Genomic DNA, 14,823 nt, shown 5'->3' with positions numbered 1-14,823 from the left:
CCATGTTGCAAAAGGACTTTTGGACTACCTTCAGTGATTTACTGATAGTCTATGCTAGTTCTTGGTCTGTCCATGTGATTCAACTGAGTTCAGCACCTTCTAATGCCAGGGATTAAGAAAATGATTTGTTGCCTAGACAAAAGGGAAAACAGAGAAGGTACTAGTTGTTTAAACCTCCCATTCTTCTTGGTCTTGAGGTAGAGGACTTCATGGTCTGGGTGTACGTTCTCTCATGGTGGCTGTGGCTCATGATGGGCGTGGTTTTCGTCCCTTCCCCTAGTTGGAATGAAAGGGAATTGTAGGCACCCCTCAGTGGGGACACTTATCTCTCATTTGGTTTATTCCTCTATAAGACCTATACAGAGGAGTGGGATTCTACCTGCTTTTTGTTATTTGGGGAGGCAAAATTTGTTAGTAGTATAAATCATAAAGTTTGTATAATATCCTGTGTTTATCAGTACATAGTGATTGCTTCATAGACTATATGTACTATCTGAACAGATTTCAAGTTTGCATACCTGATGTTTTAAAGTAGCTTTTGTATTCTCTTTCTAGTTCTGTAATTTTATCCAGAAAGGAGATTAACGTACCATAACTTGTACATAATGAATCCACAGTGATGCTCCCTAGTTAATCACTTTTCTTTTTTTTAATTTAACATATATTTATTCATCTAATTAACTGGACAAGACAGCAGAGTTAATCTCTAAAGGGACTCCTGGCATTTGGTAAAATTCTATTATTCATCTTTTAGTCTTTTAATCATAAAATAATACATTACTAATGATTTTAGTTTCTAGAAAAAGAATGGTTCCAAATACAGCTTGTAAACAAATACAGTAAAAATAATTTTCTGTGCTAGTAATCAAAAAATTAAAATAACAAGTTAAAAGCACTATTTTTTAATCTACTTAATTAACAAAAACAGTACAACATCCAACTGAGCAGTAGTGAAGGCAAATTGATACTCTCACTTTATAATTTAAAACAGCCCTTTAAGAAAGTATTTTGGGAGTGGCTTCAAGATGGCGGAGGAGTAGACATGGAGATCACCTTCCTTCTCACAGATACATCAAAATTACATCTACATGTGGAACAACTCCTACAGAACACCTACTGAATGCTGGCAGAAGACCTCAGACTTCCCAAAAGGCAAGAAACTCCCCACATACCTGGGTAGAGCAAAAGAAAAAAGAAAAAACAGAGACAAAAGAATAGGAATGGGACCTGCCCCTCTGGGAGGGAGCTGTGAAGGAGGAAGAGTTTCCACACACTAGGAAGCCCCTTCACTGGCGGAGACTGTGGGTGGTGAGGGAGAAACTTAGGAGCCACAGAAGAGAGTGCAGCAACAGGGGTGCGGAGGGCAAAGCGCAGAGATTCCCACACAGAGGGTTGGTGCCGACCAGCACTCACCAGCCCGAGAGGCTTGTCAGCTCACCCCCCGGGGTGGGTGGTGGCTGGGAGCTGAGGTTCAGGCTTCGGAGGTCAGACCCCAGGGAGAGGACTGGGGTTGGCTGCCTGAACACAGGCTGAAGGGGGCTAGTGTGCCACAGCTAGCTGGAAGGGAGTCTGGGAAAAAGTCTGGACCTGCCTAAGAGGCAAGAGACCATTGTTTTGGGGTGCACGAGGAGAGGGGATTCAGAGCACCGCCTAAACGAGCTCCAGAGATGGGCGCGAGCCATGGCTATCAGCGCGGACACCAGAGATGGGCATGAAATGCTAAGGCTGATGCTGCAGCCACCAAGAAGTCTGTATGCGAGCACAGGTCACTATCCACACCTCCCCTCCTAGGAGCCTGTGCAGCCTGCCACTGTCAGGATCCCATGATCCAGGGACAACTTCCCCAGGAGAACGCACGGTGTGCCTCAGGCTGGTGCAACGTCACGCCGGCCTCTGCCGCCGCAAGCTCACTCTGCATTCCGTACCCCTCCCTCCTTCCGGCCTGAGTGAGCCAGAGCCCCCTAATTAGCTGCTCCTTTAACCCCATCCTGTCTGGGCGGAGAACAGATGCCCTCAGGCGACCTACACCCAGAGATGGGCCAAATCTAAAGCTGAACCCCAGGAGCTGTGCGAACAAAGAAGAGAAAGGGAAATCTCTCCCAGCAGACTCAGGAGCAGCGGATTAAATCTCCACAATCAACTTGATGTACCCTGCATCTCTGGAATACCTGAATAGACAATGAATCATCCCAAAATTGAGGCGGTGGACTTTGGGAGCAACTGTAGACTTGGGGTTTGCTTTCTGCATCAATTTGTTTCTGGTTTTATGTTTATCTTAGTTTAGTATTAAAAGCTTATTATCATTGGTAGATTTGTTTATTGATTTGGTTGTTCTCTTCCTTTTTAAATTTTATATATATATATATATATATATATATATATATATTTTTTTTTTTTTTTACTTTTTCTCTTTTTGTGAGTGTGTGATTCTTTGTGTGATTTTGACTGTGTAGCTGGGCTTTTGCCATTTGTCCTAGGGTTCTGACTTTCTTTTTTAACTGTAGTTTTTAGCACTTGTTATCATTGGTGGATTTGTTTTTTGGTTTGGTTGCTCTCTTTCTTTCCTTCTTTTTTTTTTAATTACTTTTTTATTTTTAATAGTTCTTTTCTATTTTAATAACTTTATTTTATTTTTTCCTTTCTTTCTTTCTTTTTTTTTTTTTTCTCCCTTTTCTTCTGAGCCATGTGGCTGACAGGGTCTTGGTGCTCCAGCCGGGTGTCAGTCCTAAGCCTCGGAGGTGGGAGAGCTGAGCTAAGGACACTGGACCACCAGAGACGTCCTGGCCCCACGTAATATCAAACAGCAGAAGCTCTCCCAGAGATCACCATCTCAACGCTAAGACCCAGCTCCACTCAACGACCAGCAATCTACAGTGCTGGACACCCTATGCCAAACAACTAGCAAGACAGGAACACAAACGCACCTTTAGCAGAGAGGCTGCCTAAAATCGTAATAAGTTCACAGACACCCCAAAACACACCACCAGATGTGGTCCTGCCCACCAGAAAGACAAGATCCAGCCTCATCCACCAGAACACAGACACCAGTTCTACACAACCCTCTGAACCAACCTGCATAACCAGGAAGCTTACACAACCCTCTGAACCAACCTTACCCACTGGGAGCAGACATCAAAAACAACAGGAACTACGAACCTGCAGATTGTGAAAAGGAGACCCCAAACACAGTAAGTTAAGCAAAATGAGAAGACACAGAAATACACAGCAGATGAAGGAGCAAGGTAAAAAGCCATCAGACCAAACAAATGAAGAGGAAATAGACAGTCTACCTGAAAAAGAATTCAGAGTAATAATAGTAAAGATGATCCAAAATCTTGGAAGTAGAATGGAGAAAATACAAGAAATGTTTAACAAGGACCTAGAACTAAAGAGCAAACAAACAATGATGAACAACACAATAAACAAACTTAAAAATTCTCTAGAAGGAGTCAACAGCAGAATAACTGAGGCAGAAGAACGGGTAAGTGACCTGGAATATAAAATAGTGGAAATAACTACCACAGAGCAGAATAAAGAAAAAAGAATTGAGGACAGTCTCAGAGACCTCTGAGACAACATTAAACGCACCAACATTCGAATTATAGGGGTTCCAGAAGAAGAAGAGAAAAAAAAAGGGACTGAGGGGCTTCCCTGATGGTGCAGAGGTTGAGAGTCCGCCTGCCGAAGCAGGGGACACAGATTCGTGCCCTGGTCTGGGAAGATCCCACGTGCCGCAGAGCGGCTGGGCCTGTGAGCCATGGCCGCTGGGCCTGCGCATCCGGAGCCTGTGCTCCGCAACGGGTGAGGCCACAACAGTGAGAGGCCTGCGTACCACAAAAAAAAAAAGGGACTGTGAAAGTATTTGAAGAGATTATACTTGAAAACTTCCCTAATATGGGTAAGGAAATAGTCAAGTCCAGGAAGCGCAGAGAGTCCCATACAGGATAAACCCAAGGAGAAACATGCCAAGACACATATTAATCAAACTATCAAAAATTAACTACAAAGAAAAAAATATTAAAAGCAGCAAGGGAAAAGCAACAATAAACATACGAGGGAATCCCCATAAGGTTAACAGCTACTCTCTCAGCAGAAACTCTGCAAGGCGGAAGGGAGTTGCAGGACATATTTAAAGTGATAAAAGGGAAAAACCTACAACCAAGATTACTCTACCCAGCAAGGATCTCATTCAGATTCAAGGTAGAAATTAAAACCTTTACAGACAAGCAAAAGCTAAGAAAATTCAGCACCATCAAACCAGCTTTACAACAAATGCTAAAGGAACTTCTCTAGGCCAGAAACACAACGGAAGGAAAAGACTTACAATAACAAACCCAAAACAATTAAGAAAATGGTAATAGAAACATAAATATCGATAACTACCTTAAATGTAAATGTTTTAAATGCTCCAACCAAAAGACATAGACTGGCTGAATGGTTACAAAAACAAGACCTGTACATATGCTGTCTACAAGAGACCCAATTCAGACCTAGGGACGCATACAGACTGATAGTGAGGGCATGGAAAAAGATATTCCATGGGAATGGAAATCAAAAGAAAGCTGGAGTAGCAATTCTCATATCAGACAAAATAGACTTTAAAGTAAAGAATGTTACAAGAGACAAGGACACTACATAATGATCAAGGGATCAGTCCAGGAAGAAGATATAGCAATTGTAAATATTTATGCACTCAACATAGGGGCACCTCAATAGATAAGGCAAATGCTAACAGCCATAAAAGGGGAAATCGACAGTAACACAATAATAGTAGGGGACTTTAACACCCCACTTTCACCAATGGACAGATCACCCAAAATGAAAATAAATAAGGAAACACAAGCTTTAAATGATACATTAAACAGGATGGACTTAATTGATACTTATAGGACATTCCATCTAAAAAACAGCAGATAACACTTTCTTCTCAAGTGCTCATGGAACATTCTCCAGGATAGATCATATCTTGGGTCACAAATCAAGCCTTGGTAAATTTAAGAAAACTGAAATCATATCAAGTATCTTTTCTGGCCACAGTGCTATGAGACTAGGTATCAATTACAGGAAAAAATCTGTAAAAAATACTAACACGTGGAGGCTAAACAATACACTACTGTATAACCAAGAGATTACTGAAGAAATCAAAGAGGAAATTAAAAAATACCTAGAAACAATGACAATGAGAACACGATGACCCAAAACCTATGGGAAGCAGCAAAAGCAGTTCTAAGAGGGAAGTTTATAGCAGTACAGTCCTACCTCAAGTAACAAGAAACATCTCAAATAAACAACCTAACCTCACACCTAAAGCAATTAGAGAAAGAAGAACAAGAAAACCCCAAAGTTAGCAGAAGGAACGAAATCATAAATATCAGACCAGAAATAAATGAAAAAGAAATGAACGAAACAATAGCAAAGATAATTGATCCTAAAAGCTTGTTCTTTGAGAAGATAAACAAAATTGATAAACCATTAGCCAGACTCATCTAGAAAAAAAGGGAGAATCAACAGAATTAGAAATGAAAAAGGAGAAGTAACAACTGACACTGCAGAAATTCAAAGGATCATGAGAGATTACTACAAGCAACTATATGCCAATAAAATGGACAACCTGGAAGAAATGGACAAATTATTAGAAAAACACAACCTTCTGAAATTGAACCAGGAAGAAATAGAAAATATAAACAGACCAATCCCAAGCACTGAAATTGAAACTGTGATTAAAAATCTTCCAACAAACAGAAGCCCAGGACCAGATGGATTCACCGGAATGTTCTATCAAACATTTAGAGAAGAGCTAACACCTATCCTTCTCAAACTCTTCCAAAATGTAGCAGAGGGAGGAACACTCCCAAACTCGTTCTACGAGGCCACCATCAACCTGATACCAAAACCAGACAGAGATGCCACAAAAAGAGAAAACTACTGGCCAATATCACTGATGAACATAGATGCAAAAATCCTCAACAAAAATACTAGCAAACAGAATCCAACAGCCCATTAAAAGGGTCATACACCATGATCAAATGGGGTTTATCCCAGGAATGCAAAGATTCTTCAATATATGCAAATCAATCAATGTGATACACCGTATTAGCAAATTGAAGAATAAAAACCATATAATCATCTCAATAGATGTAGAAAAAGCTTTCGAGAAAATTCAACACCCATTTATGATAAAAACCCTGCAGAAAGTAGGCATAGAGGGAACTTTCCTCAACATAATAAAGGCCATATATGACAAACCCACAGCCAACATCGTTCTCAATGGTGAAAAACTGAAATTATTTCCACTAAGATCAGAAACAAGGCAAGGTTGCCCACTCTCACCACTATTATTATGCATAGTTTTGGAAGTTTTAGCCACAGCAGTCAGAGAAGAAAAAGAAATAAAAGGAATCCAATTCGGAAAAGAAGTAAACCTGTCACTGTTTGCAGGTGACATGATACTATACATAGAGAATCCTAAAGATGCCACCAGAAAACTACTAGAGCTAATCAAGGAATTTGGTAAAGTAGTAGGATACAAAATTAATGCACAGAAATCTCTTGCATTTCTATACACTAATGATGAAAAATCTGAAAGAGAAATTAAGGAAACATTCGCATTTACCATTGCAACATAAAGAATAAAATACCTAGGAATAAACCTACCTAAGGAGACAAAAGACCTGTATGCAGAAAACTATAAGACACTGATGAAAGAAATTAAAGATGATACAAACAGATGGAGAGATATACCATGTTTTTGGATTGGAAGAATCAGTATTGTGAAAATGACTGTACTACCCACAGCAATCTACAGATTCAATGCAATCCCTATCAAACTACCAAAGGCATTTTTCACAGAACTAGAACAAAAAATTTCACAACTTGTATGGAAACACAAAAGACCCCGAATAGCCAAGGCAATCTTGAGAAAGAAAAATGGAGCTGGAGGAATCAGGCTCCCTGACTTCAGACTATACTGCAAAGCTACAGTAATCCAGACAGTATGGTACTGGCACAGAAACAGAAATATAGATCAATGGAACAGGATAGAAAGCCCAGCGATAAACCCACACACATATGGTCATCTTATCTTTGATAAAGGAGGCAAGAATATACAATGGAGAAAAGACAGCCTCTTCAATAAGTGGTGCTGGGAAAACTGGACAGCTACATGTAAAAGAATGAAATTAGAATGCTACCTGACAGCATACACAAAAATAAACTAAAAATGGATTAAAGACCTAAATGTAAGGCCAGACAGTATAAAACTCTTAGAGGATAACATAGGCAGAACTTCATGACATAGATCACAGCAAGATCCTTTTTCACCCACCTCCTAGAGAAATGGAAATAAAAACAAACATAAACAAATGGGACCTAATGAAACTTAAAAGCTTTTGCACAGCAAAGGAAACCATAAACAAGACAAGAAGACAACCCTCAGAATGGGAGAAAATATTTACAAATGAAGCAACTGACAAAGGATTAATCTCCAAAATATACCAGCAGCTCATGCAACTCAATATCAGAAAAACAAACAACCCAATCCCAAAATGGGCAGAAGACCTAAATAGGCATTTCTCCAAAGAAGATATACAGACTGCCAACAGACACATAAAAGGATGCTCAATATCACTAATCATTAGCAAAATGCAAGTCAAAACTACAATGAGGTATCACTCAATACCAGTCAGAAGGGCCAGCATCAAAAAATCTACAAACAGTAAATGCTGGAGACGGTGTGGAGAAAAGGGAACCCTCTTGCACTGTTGATGGGAATGTAAATTGATTCAGCCACTATGGAGAACAGTATGGAGGTTCCTTAGAAAACTAAAAATAGAACTACCATACAACCCAGCAATCCCACTACTGGGCATATACCCTGAGAAAACCATAATTCAAAACGAATCATGTACCACAGTGTTCATTGCAGCTCTATTTACAATAGCCAGGAAATGGAAGCAACCTAAGTGTCCATCGACAGATGAATGTATAAAGAAGATGTGACACATATATACAATGGAATATTAGTCACCCATAAAAAGAAAGAAAATTGAGTTACTTGTTGTGACATGGATGGACCTAGAGTCTCATAGAGAGTTAAGTAAGTCAGAAGGAGAAAAACAAATATCGTATGCTAACACATATATATGGAATCTAAAAAAAAAAAGTTCTGAAGAACCTAGGGGCAGCACAGGAATAAAGACACAGACGTAGAGAATGGAAGTGAGGACATGGGGAGGGGGAGGGCTATGCTGGGACCAAGTGAGAGAGTGGCATGGACATATATAGGCTACCAAATGTAAAATAGATAGCTAGTGGGAAGCAGCTGCATAGCACAGGGAGATCAGCTCTGTGCTTTGTGTCCACCTAGAGTGGTGGGATAGGGAAGGTGGGAGGGAGATGCAAGAAAGAGGGGATATGGGGATATATGTATATATATATAGGTGATTCACTTTGTTGTACAGCAGAAACTAACACACCATTTTAAAGCAATTACACTCCAATAAAGATGTTAAAAAAAAAGTATTTTGGCCACATATACTCTAAGAAGCCATAAAATTTTTCACGTCTCTGAGTATAGTAATGCTACTTTAGAGAAGCAATCTCAAATGGAAAAATCCATATATTTGTGAAAATAAGTATTTAGCTTTGTTTTAAACTGATAAAGTTGAAAACACCTAAATGTCCAACATAAAGTATATTGTTTCCTACTGAAAAATTTGCAATCCTGATGCCAAGGAAGAAAATGTTTATGATATTAATATTCAAAGGGAAAACACAGGGATCCTAAACATCATTACAAACATGTTATTTCTTTTCTGAACATCCTCAAATCATCTAATTTATTTGTATTGATCCATTGTCAGATTTACTAATCTATTGTTTTTGTAATCTGCTTTTTCCTTTTAAAACTCAGTGCATTTTCTCAAAGTTTTTTGACAATGCTTTTTTTTTTTCCCTAAAATTTCTCTGAAATTACTTACCATGATTGTGACTGTAAAGTTTTTTTAGAACCCAGAGTTGTAATTTGTCTGGTATTGACATTTAAACACCTTAAGTAGATAATCTGCTCTTTGTGTGTGTGTGTGTGTGTGTGTGTGTGTGTGTGTATGTGTTTGTGTGTGTGTGTGTTATAACTGCATCTTAATAGACTTTAAGTTCCCTGTGTTAAAATGTATTCTATCTCTGATATTTTCAATATAGGAAATAAAGTCTCTGCTTTCACTTTTTGGAGGTCAGTTCACCAATAGTCAGGAAACTTATGGAAAGGTAAGTTGAATTTGTATTTTTCATTAGACCATATGTAGTATCCTTTTAAATGGAACCTTGGATTTAAAGAGAAGAACTCAAAATCTTAAATTTATATTTTTTTGGTTACCTGTGTCTGTTTTTAGGGGCAATTGAATAAAAAGGATATTTTGGAGAAATTTTGGTTTTGGAAAGTTAGATTTATTTCCAGTATTCACTTATTTTATTAGTTTTTGAATTGCAGTTCAACAGATATACCATAATTTATATCTGTTGCTTCACTGGAAAAAGGGCTGTCTTCTATTGATGAGGTATAATTAGAGTTTAGAATTTAGCTGAATTTCAGGCTTATATTGGTACTCATTTTAAAATTTGTAATTGTGCATGTGTGAAATTGTGAGTTTATTTATATATTTTGTATTTGATGGTTTATCAGTGTATTAGAGGAGTTTGGAAAAATAGAAAAAGAAAAAATCATTCACAATTCTTCTTCCTTGACGTGACTTATAATTTGGGGATACTGCCTTCTAGTCTTTTTTCATATACGTTTTTTCCGCTCAGTGGTAATGCTACCAGTGAACTTCTGCATTTCTTTTTCATTTGATAGCATTAATGTAGGCACATATTTCTGCATAGCTTTCATTACTAACAGGGCTGTGTAATATTTTCCATCGATTAGCTCTACCGTAATTTATCTAAAGATTTCATTTCATTCAGGTTGCTTTTAAATTTTTCCTAATAAAAATAATACTGAGATGACCATCTTTTTTCCTGTTTGGATTATTTTGAATTTTTCTGTAGGGTAGTGTAAATATTGGAATAAAGGCTGGGTGTGGCAGGGAGGACTTTTCACAAAAGATGAGAGAACTTAATTTGAAAGTCCCCTGGTGTTGGACTTGTACTCCTGAATGAATTTCACTTATTGAGGGAGGAGGAAAAGAGGGAGAGTGTGGATATAATTGGGTGAGGGTGTTAAACTGAGGTTAGGATCCTGCTACATTTTGCTGCATTCTGGCAAGTGGTTATCTGGGTGGAGCACAGAAGTGCCTATAATCTTGGGTATTAAAACCCGCTGATGCACTTGGAACTTTTTTCCTTAGATAAAATAATAAAAATAAATGATAATTTAATAATATACTGTATAGTTTTCCATCATAGTTATTGCAGAGACAATAACTATGTTTCCCACCCCCTCGGGTGGCCACAACTACCTAGAAAAAAAGGGATCATTCAAAGAAACACATTACTTAGTAGTTAAAAATAAAATAGCTGTGTTATAAGAAATAATTAGCAACAATAAAAAATTCTGAAATTATATTTTGGGGTAAAATACTCATTAATTCTTGATCAAACTATATAAGAGCAAATACAAAATTAACCTGAAGTTTAAATATCCTTAAATTTGCTGATGTTTTCATTTATACAGTCATTTATAAAAGTGTTCTGATACTGTACTGTATTATCTTAACAGATTACCTATTAAAATAATTTATTTATTTATTTTTTATCTATTGGAGCAATTTTTATTTTGGTTAGTGTCAAATCAGATATTCTTACATAGAAGTAGCAGATAGGAATCTCTCCTTATTGACTTCTTAAACGAAAGCATATGAGGCCATAAAACCATATATTGTTGTTTTCTTTCAGTCTCCTTTTTGGATTCTTAGCATTCCCTCTGAAGATATTGCCAGAAACTTAATGAAACGGACAGTGTGTGCCAAGTAAGAAAAACTTATAGTGTCCTCCTGCATGAGTGTAAACCAGACTTCTCATAACTACTCTGTCCTACTTTTTGCTTATGTTGGCAGAAGGTAGAAGGGGGTTGATTGTTTGGGGAGCTCAGCTTAGCTTGTAGTTACATGTGTTTGCCACTGGATGGTGGTAGGAGAACAGAGGAGAGTTATCTGCTGAAACTGAGGTTGAGAGAATTTCAGTGGTGAAATGCAGAAACGCTTGCTTTAGAATAATTTTTTTAAACTTCTACATTAAGCAAGCATATGGTATAAGATGTAAATGCTATGTTATTACATAGGATAAATGCCACATTTAATTATAACCAAAGTATTGAAAACCTAAAAATGTTTTTCTTATGGATGGTTTTTAGTTAGATGAACAGATTGGTGAAGTGTAAGATGACAAAAAATGAGGACTACCTAAAGTATGTTTTCTGTTTTATTTGTTAGAGGAACTCTGATTATCATATCTTGATATGGATTAATATAATGATGTCTTCCTTATTTATCCTGCCTGAGTGTTTTCTAGCTTTTATCATTAGTATCTGTTCTTTTTTCATTTCTTTTCTTTCTTTCATTTTTTTTATTGTTGGAAAATTCTGTCTTTGGGTTTGAAAATTAAACTGCATTTTTAGCTACCATTTTAAGAACTGAACAACTTATCCTTGAATTGCTTTTTTTTTTTTTACATGCCCCCCCCATCCCCAAACATTTCTGAAAACTTCTTTTTGCTTAGGAATTATAATATTTAATAATGCAGTGCAAATAAGAATTTACATATATCTAGTTTTGTTAGCATGGTTAGCAATACTTTATAGCATAGTATGTCATTGCTATATTATTGAATAGACTACAACCCCCATATTAGATTTATCCTATTGAAAACTAGCTGCAGTACTAAATCTAATCTCATAAATTGAGGCTTGTTGATGGGTCTTAGTCAATAAAAATGACTAGAAAGCAGAAACAGAACTAAGAAACACATCCTTTGAAAAATTATTGCTCTACATTAGCGTATTAAAATTTATAGCTCTAAGAGGTGTTTGAATTCCAAAGGTAAAGCTTATAGGTTTAAAATAGCTACTTGAGAACCAGAACTTGTATACTTCCTTCAAAGCTCATATCTTCTGATGAATATATTTGAGTAATGGTTCAATAAATAGTTGTATAACATTATGAAATAATGTCCCTGGCTGCTTTTTAGTCTCTGTATATTTTGCATAGCTTAAGTGATAACTAAGTAAGAACAGTATTACTGCAGAGGCCTTATCTCTATAAATTTAATAGAAATGGGGGAATTCATTTTCAGAGGATAAAATTTACAGTTCTAATTGTAGCATTAATTGTTCTGGAACTAATAGACTTTTAGAACAGTGCATTCAAAGCTAACTTAAATTCAGATTTTTTTGTGGTAGAATAGGGATTGAAAGTTCATTTTATTTGACTTTTTTTTTTTTTTTTAAATAAATTTATTTATTTATTTTATTTTTGGCTGCGTTGGGTCCTTGTTTCTGTGCAAGGGCTTTCTCTAGTTGCAGCAGCGGGGGCCACTCTTCATTGCGATGCGCGGACCTCTCCCTGTCGCGGCCTCTCTTGTTGCGGAGCATAGGCTCCAGATGCGCAGGCTCAGTAGCTGTGGCTCACGGGCTTAGTTGCTCCACGCCATGTGGGATCTTCCCAGACCAGGGCTCGAACCTGTGTCCCCTGCATTAGCAGGCAGATTCTCAACTACTGCACCACCAGGGAAGCCCTATTTGACTTATTTTTAACATGGACTATTTTGAGCATATCACAAGCAGTGATACAACACTGAGGTACCTACCTTGTTAGATCTCAACATTTTGAGATATTTGCCACAGCTTTTTTTTTCTTTTAAAGAAATAAACCATGACAGGAACCATTGGTGCTCCTTGTGTATCTTTCCCCATTCTATTACCCTTCTTCCCTCAAAGCATAGTTTCTTAAAGCATTTTTATTTGTCAGAAAGGTTTCATTATTACTGCTATAATCAGTGAAATATTTTAGGTCATATTGACATTATATTAGTAAGTTGACATCCATGCTTATTTATATAGCACCCATGAGATGTGTCAATTCATATAAGTTTTATAATCTCTAAAATAGGGATCATAATAGTGCAGTCATATATATGAAAACTGTTTACTCCGAAATCTAAATCACAAAGGGTGTTACTCCAGTGTTCCAATTATAACTGAAGCTTATGATGTTATATATCTAATATTTTTATTTTGCCATTTAAATATAAATTTATTAATGTTATATAAATTCTTTCTGAAAAAGAGGGTAGGGAGTATTATTTCATTTTTACTGATTCTAGGTTATCACTACAAGCATTAGTTGCTATAAATTACTGTATAATGGTTCATTAGGGATAATTATGATTTATGGAATTGTCTGTGCCTTTCCTGAATGGCCTGGAGTTCCTGTCTTTTTGCATATTTATATCTGAGAAGCAGTGTATAGATTCTGGAGTCGGATGGATTGGGTTTGAATCTTAGCTTCACCAATTGCTATATGATCTGAGAGAGTTATTTAATCTTTCTGTGCCTCAGTTTCCTCATTGGTTAAATGGATGATGATACTGGCAGCTACCTAATAGGATTCCTGTGAGGAATATGTGAATTAATATTAAGTGGCCTTAGAACAGTCCCTGGTACTTTGAGTTATATTGTTAGCTCTTAGTTAGCTAAGTAAGGGTAGTATTACTGTAGAGGCCCTCTTTCTATAATTCATTACAAGGGAAAGGAGGAATTCATTTTCAGAAGATAGTATACTCAGTCCTAACGGCAGCATTACTTACAATCAAAGTAGTTGAATTCAGATGCACAAAATTGTACTAATATATAGATCAAGTTCCATTACAACTAATTCTAAGAATTGTTTCATTGATTACAATGAAATTTTGCTTAATTTTTTATGTTCCTTGATAGACGCATTAGAATTTTTTGTAGTAAGAATTTTGTTTTTGTAATAGTCATAAAAGTAATTATTACTAAATGTTATTAAATAATGGCTAAATATTAATGGTAACATTTTTATCTGGTCATTTTTCCTTTTGTTTTATTCAGAAGACAGTGGGAATGATTGAATTTCCTGCACCTTTATTACTGTTTCACTAAAATCGCCAGTCATTTTATGGAATCATTTGTGTTCTAGTTAAAAAATGATGAAGTGATAACACAACATTGTAAATCAACTATACTCCAATAAAAATTTTTTAAAAATGATGAAATGATTATGATGAAAACTTCAAATAATCTTGACTTATAAATCCTCCTTATTTGTGTAAAGTTCAACTTCTGTGTTAATTTAGACTTAAGCTATATTTGTTTCCAGGATGCGTATTTCTCATTTATAGCTTAGAAAACATAGGCAATAATTGTTTTAGTGGAGCAAGCATAAAAACCAGTGAAATAATTGTTACATATTACTGTATGAACTCATTTTTTTTTTTTTTTTAACTGAGGTTAATGTCAATCATTTATTTCCTAGGTCTATATTTGAACTATGGGGTCATGGAAAGTCTCCAGAGGAGCTATATAATTCTTTGAAAAACTACCCTGTGGAGAAGATGGTGCGTAGTAAAATGTGGTTTTCTGTAAGCATATCTGTAGATACTGCAGAATTACTAAGCTTAAAGAATTTATCTGCTCTTATTTTAGGTTCCATTTCTGCATTCAGATTCTACATATAAAATAAAGATTCACACATTTAATAAAACGTTGACACAAGAAGAAAAAATCAAACGGATAGATGTAAGTGAATTTAGCAAAAACCAAAAACCTATGAGATTAATGTAATATAGCCACTGTTGATATATAATATC

The 14,823-nt window shown here is 36.5% G+C and overlaps 1 protein-coding gene across 3 annotated transcripts in view; it reads left to right on the top strand.

Moving 5' to 3' along the window:
* The window catches only part of TRMT11 (tRNA methyltransferase 11 homolog), a 63,869-nt gene that overhangs the window by 5,353 nt on the left and 43,693 nt on the right, over positions 1 to 14,823 (top strand). The window contains exons 1-5 of one of the 3 annotated variants that reach the window (XM_032651677.1): positions 3,147 to 3,188; positions 9,199 to 9,264; positions 10,891 to 10,964; positions 14,490 to 14,571; positions 14,660 to 14,752. In XM_032651677.1, coding sequence (XP_032507568.1) covers positions 10,942 to 10,964; positions 14,490 to 14,571; positions 14,660 to 14,752 — 198 coding nt within the window. In that variant the 5' untranslated portion in view covers positions 3,147 to 3,188; positions 9,199 to 9,264; positions 10,891 to 10,941. Of the gene's footprint in view, positions 1 to 3,146; positions 3,189 to 8,054; positions 8,096 to 9,198; positions 9,265 to 10,890; positions 10,965 to 14,489; positions 14,572 to 14,659; positions 14,753 to 14,823 lie in introns of those variants that run through there. The other 2 variants (XM_032651676.1, XM_032651675.1) reach the window with 2 other exon arrangements.

This window comes from Phocoena sinus, chromosome 12 (assembly GCF_008692025.1).
Source record: "Phocoena sinus isolate mPhoSin1 chromosome 12, mPhoSin1.pri, whole genome shotgun sequence".
NCBI classification, from domain to species: domain Eukaryota; kingdom Metazoa; phylum Chordata; class Mammalia; order Artiodactyla; family Phocoenidae; genus Phocoena; species Phocoena sinus.
This window is presented reverse-complemented; position numbering and strand designations above follow the sequence as displayed.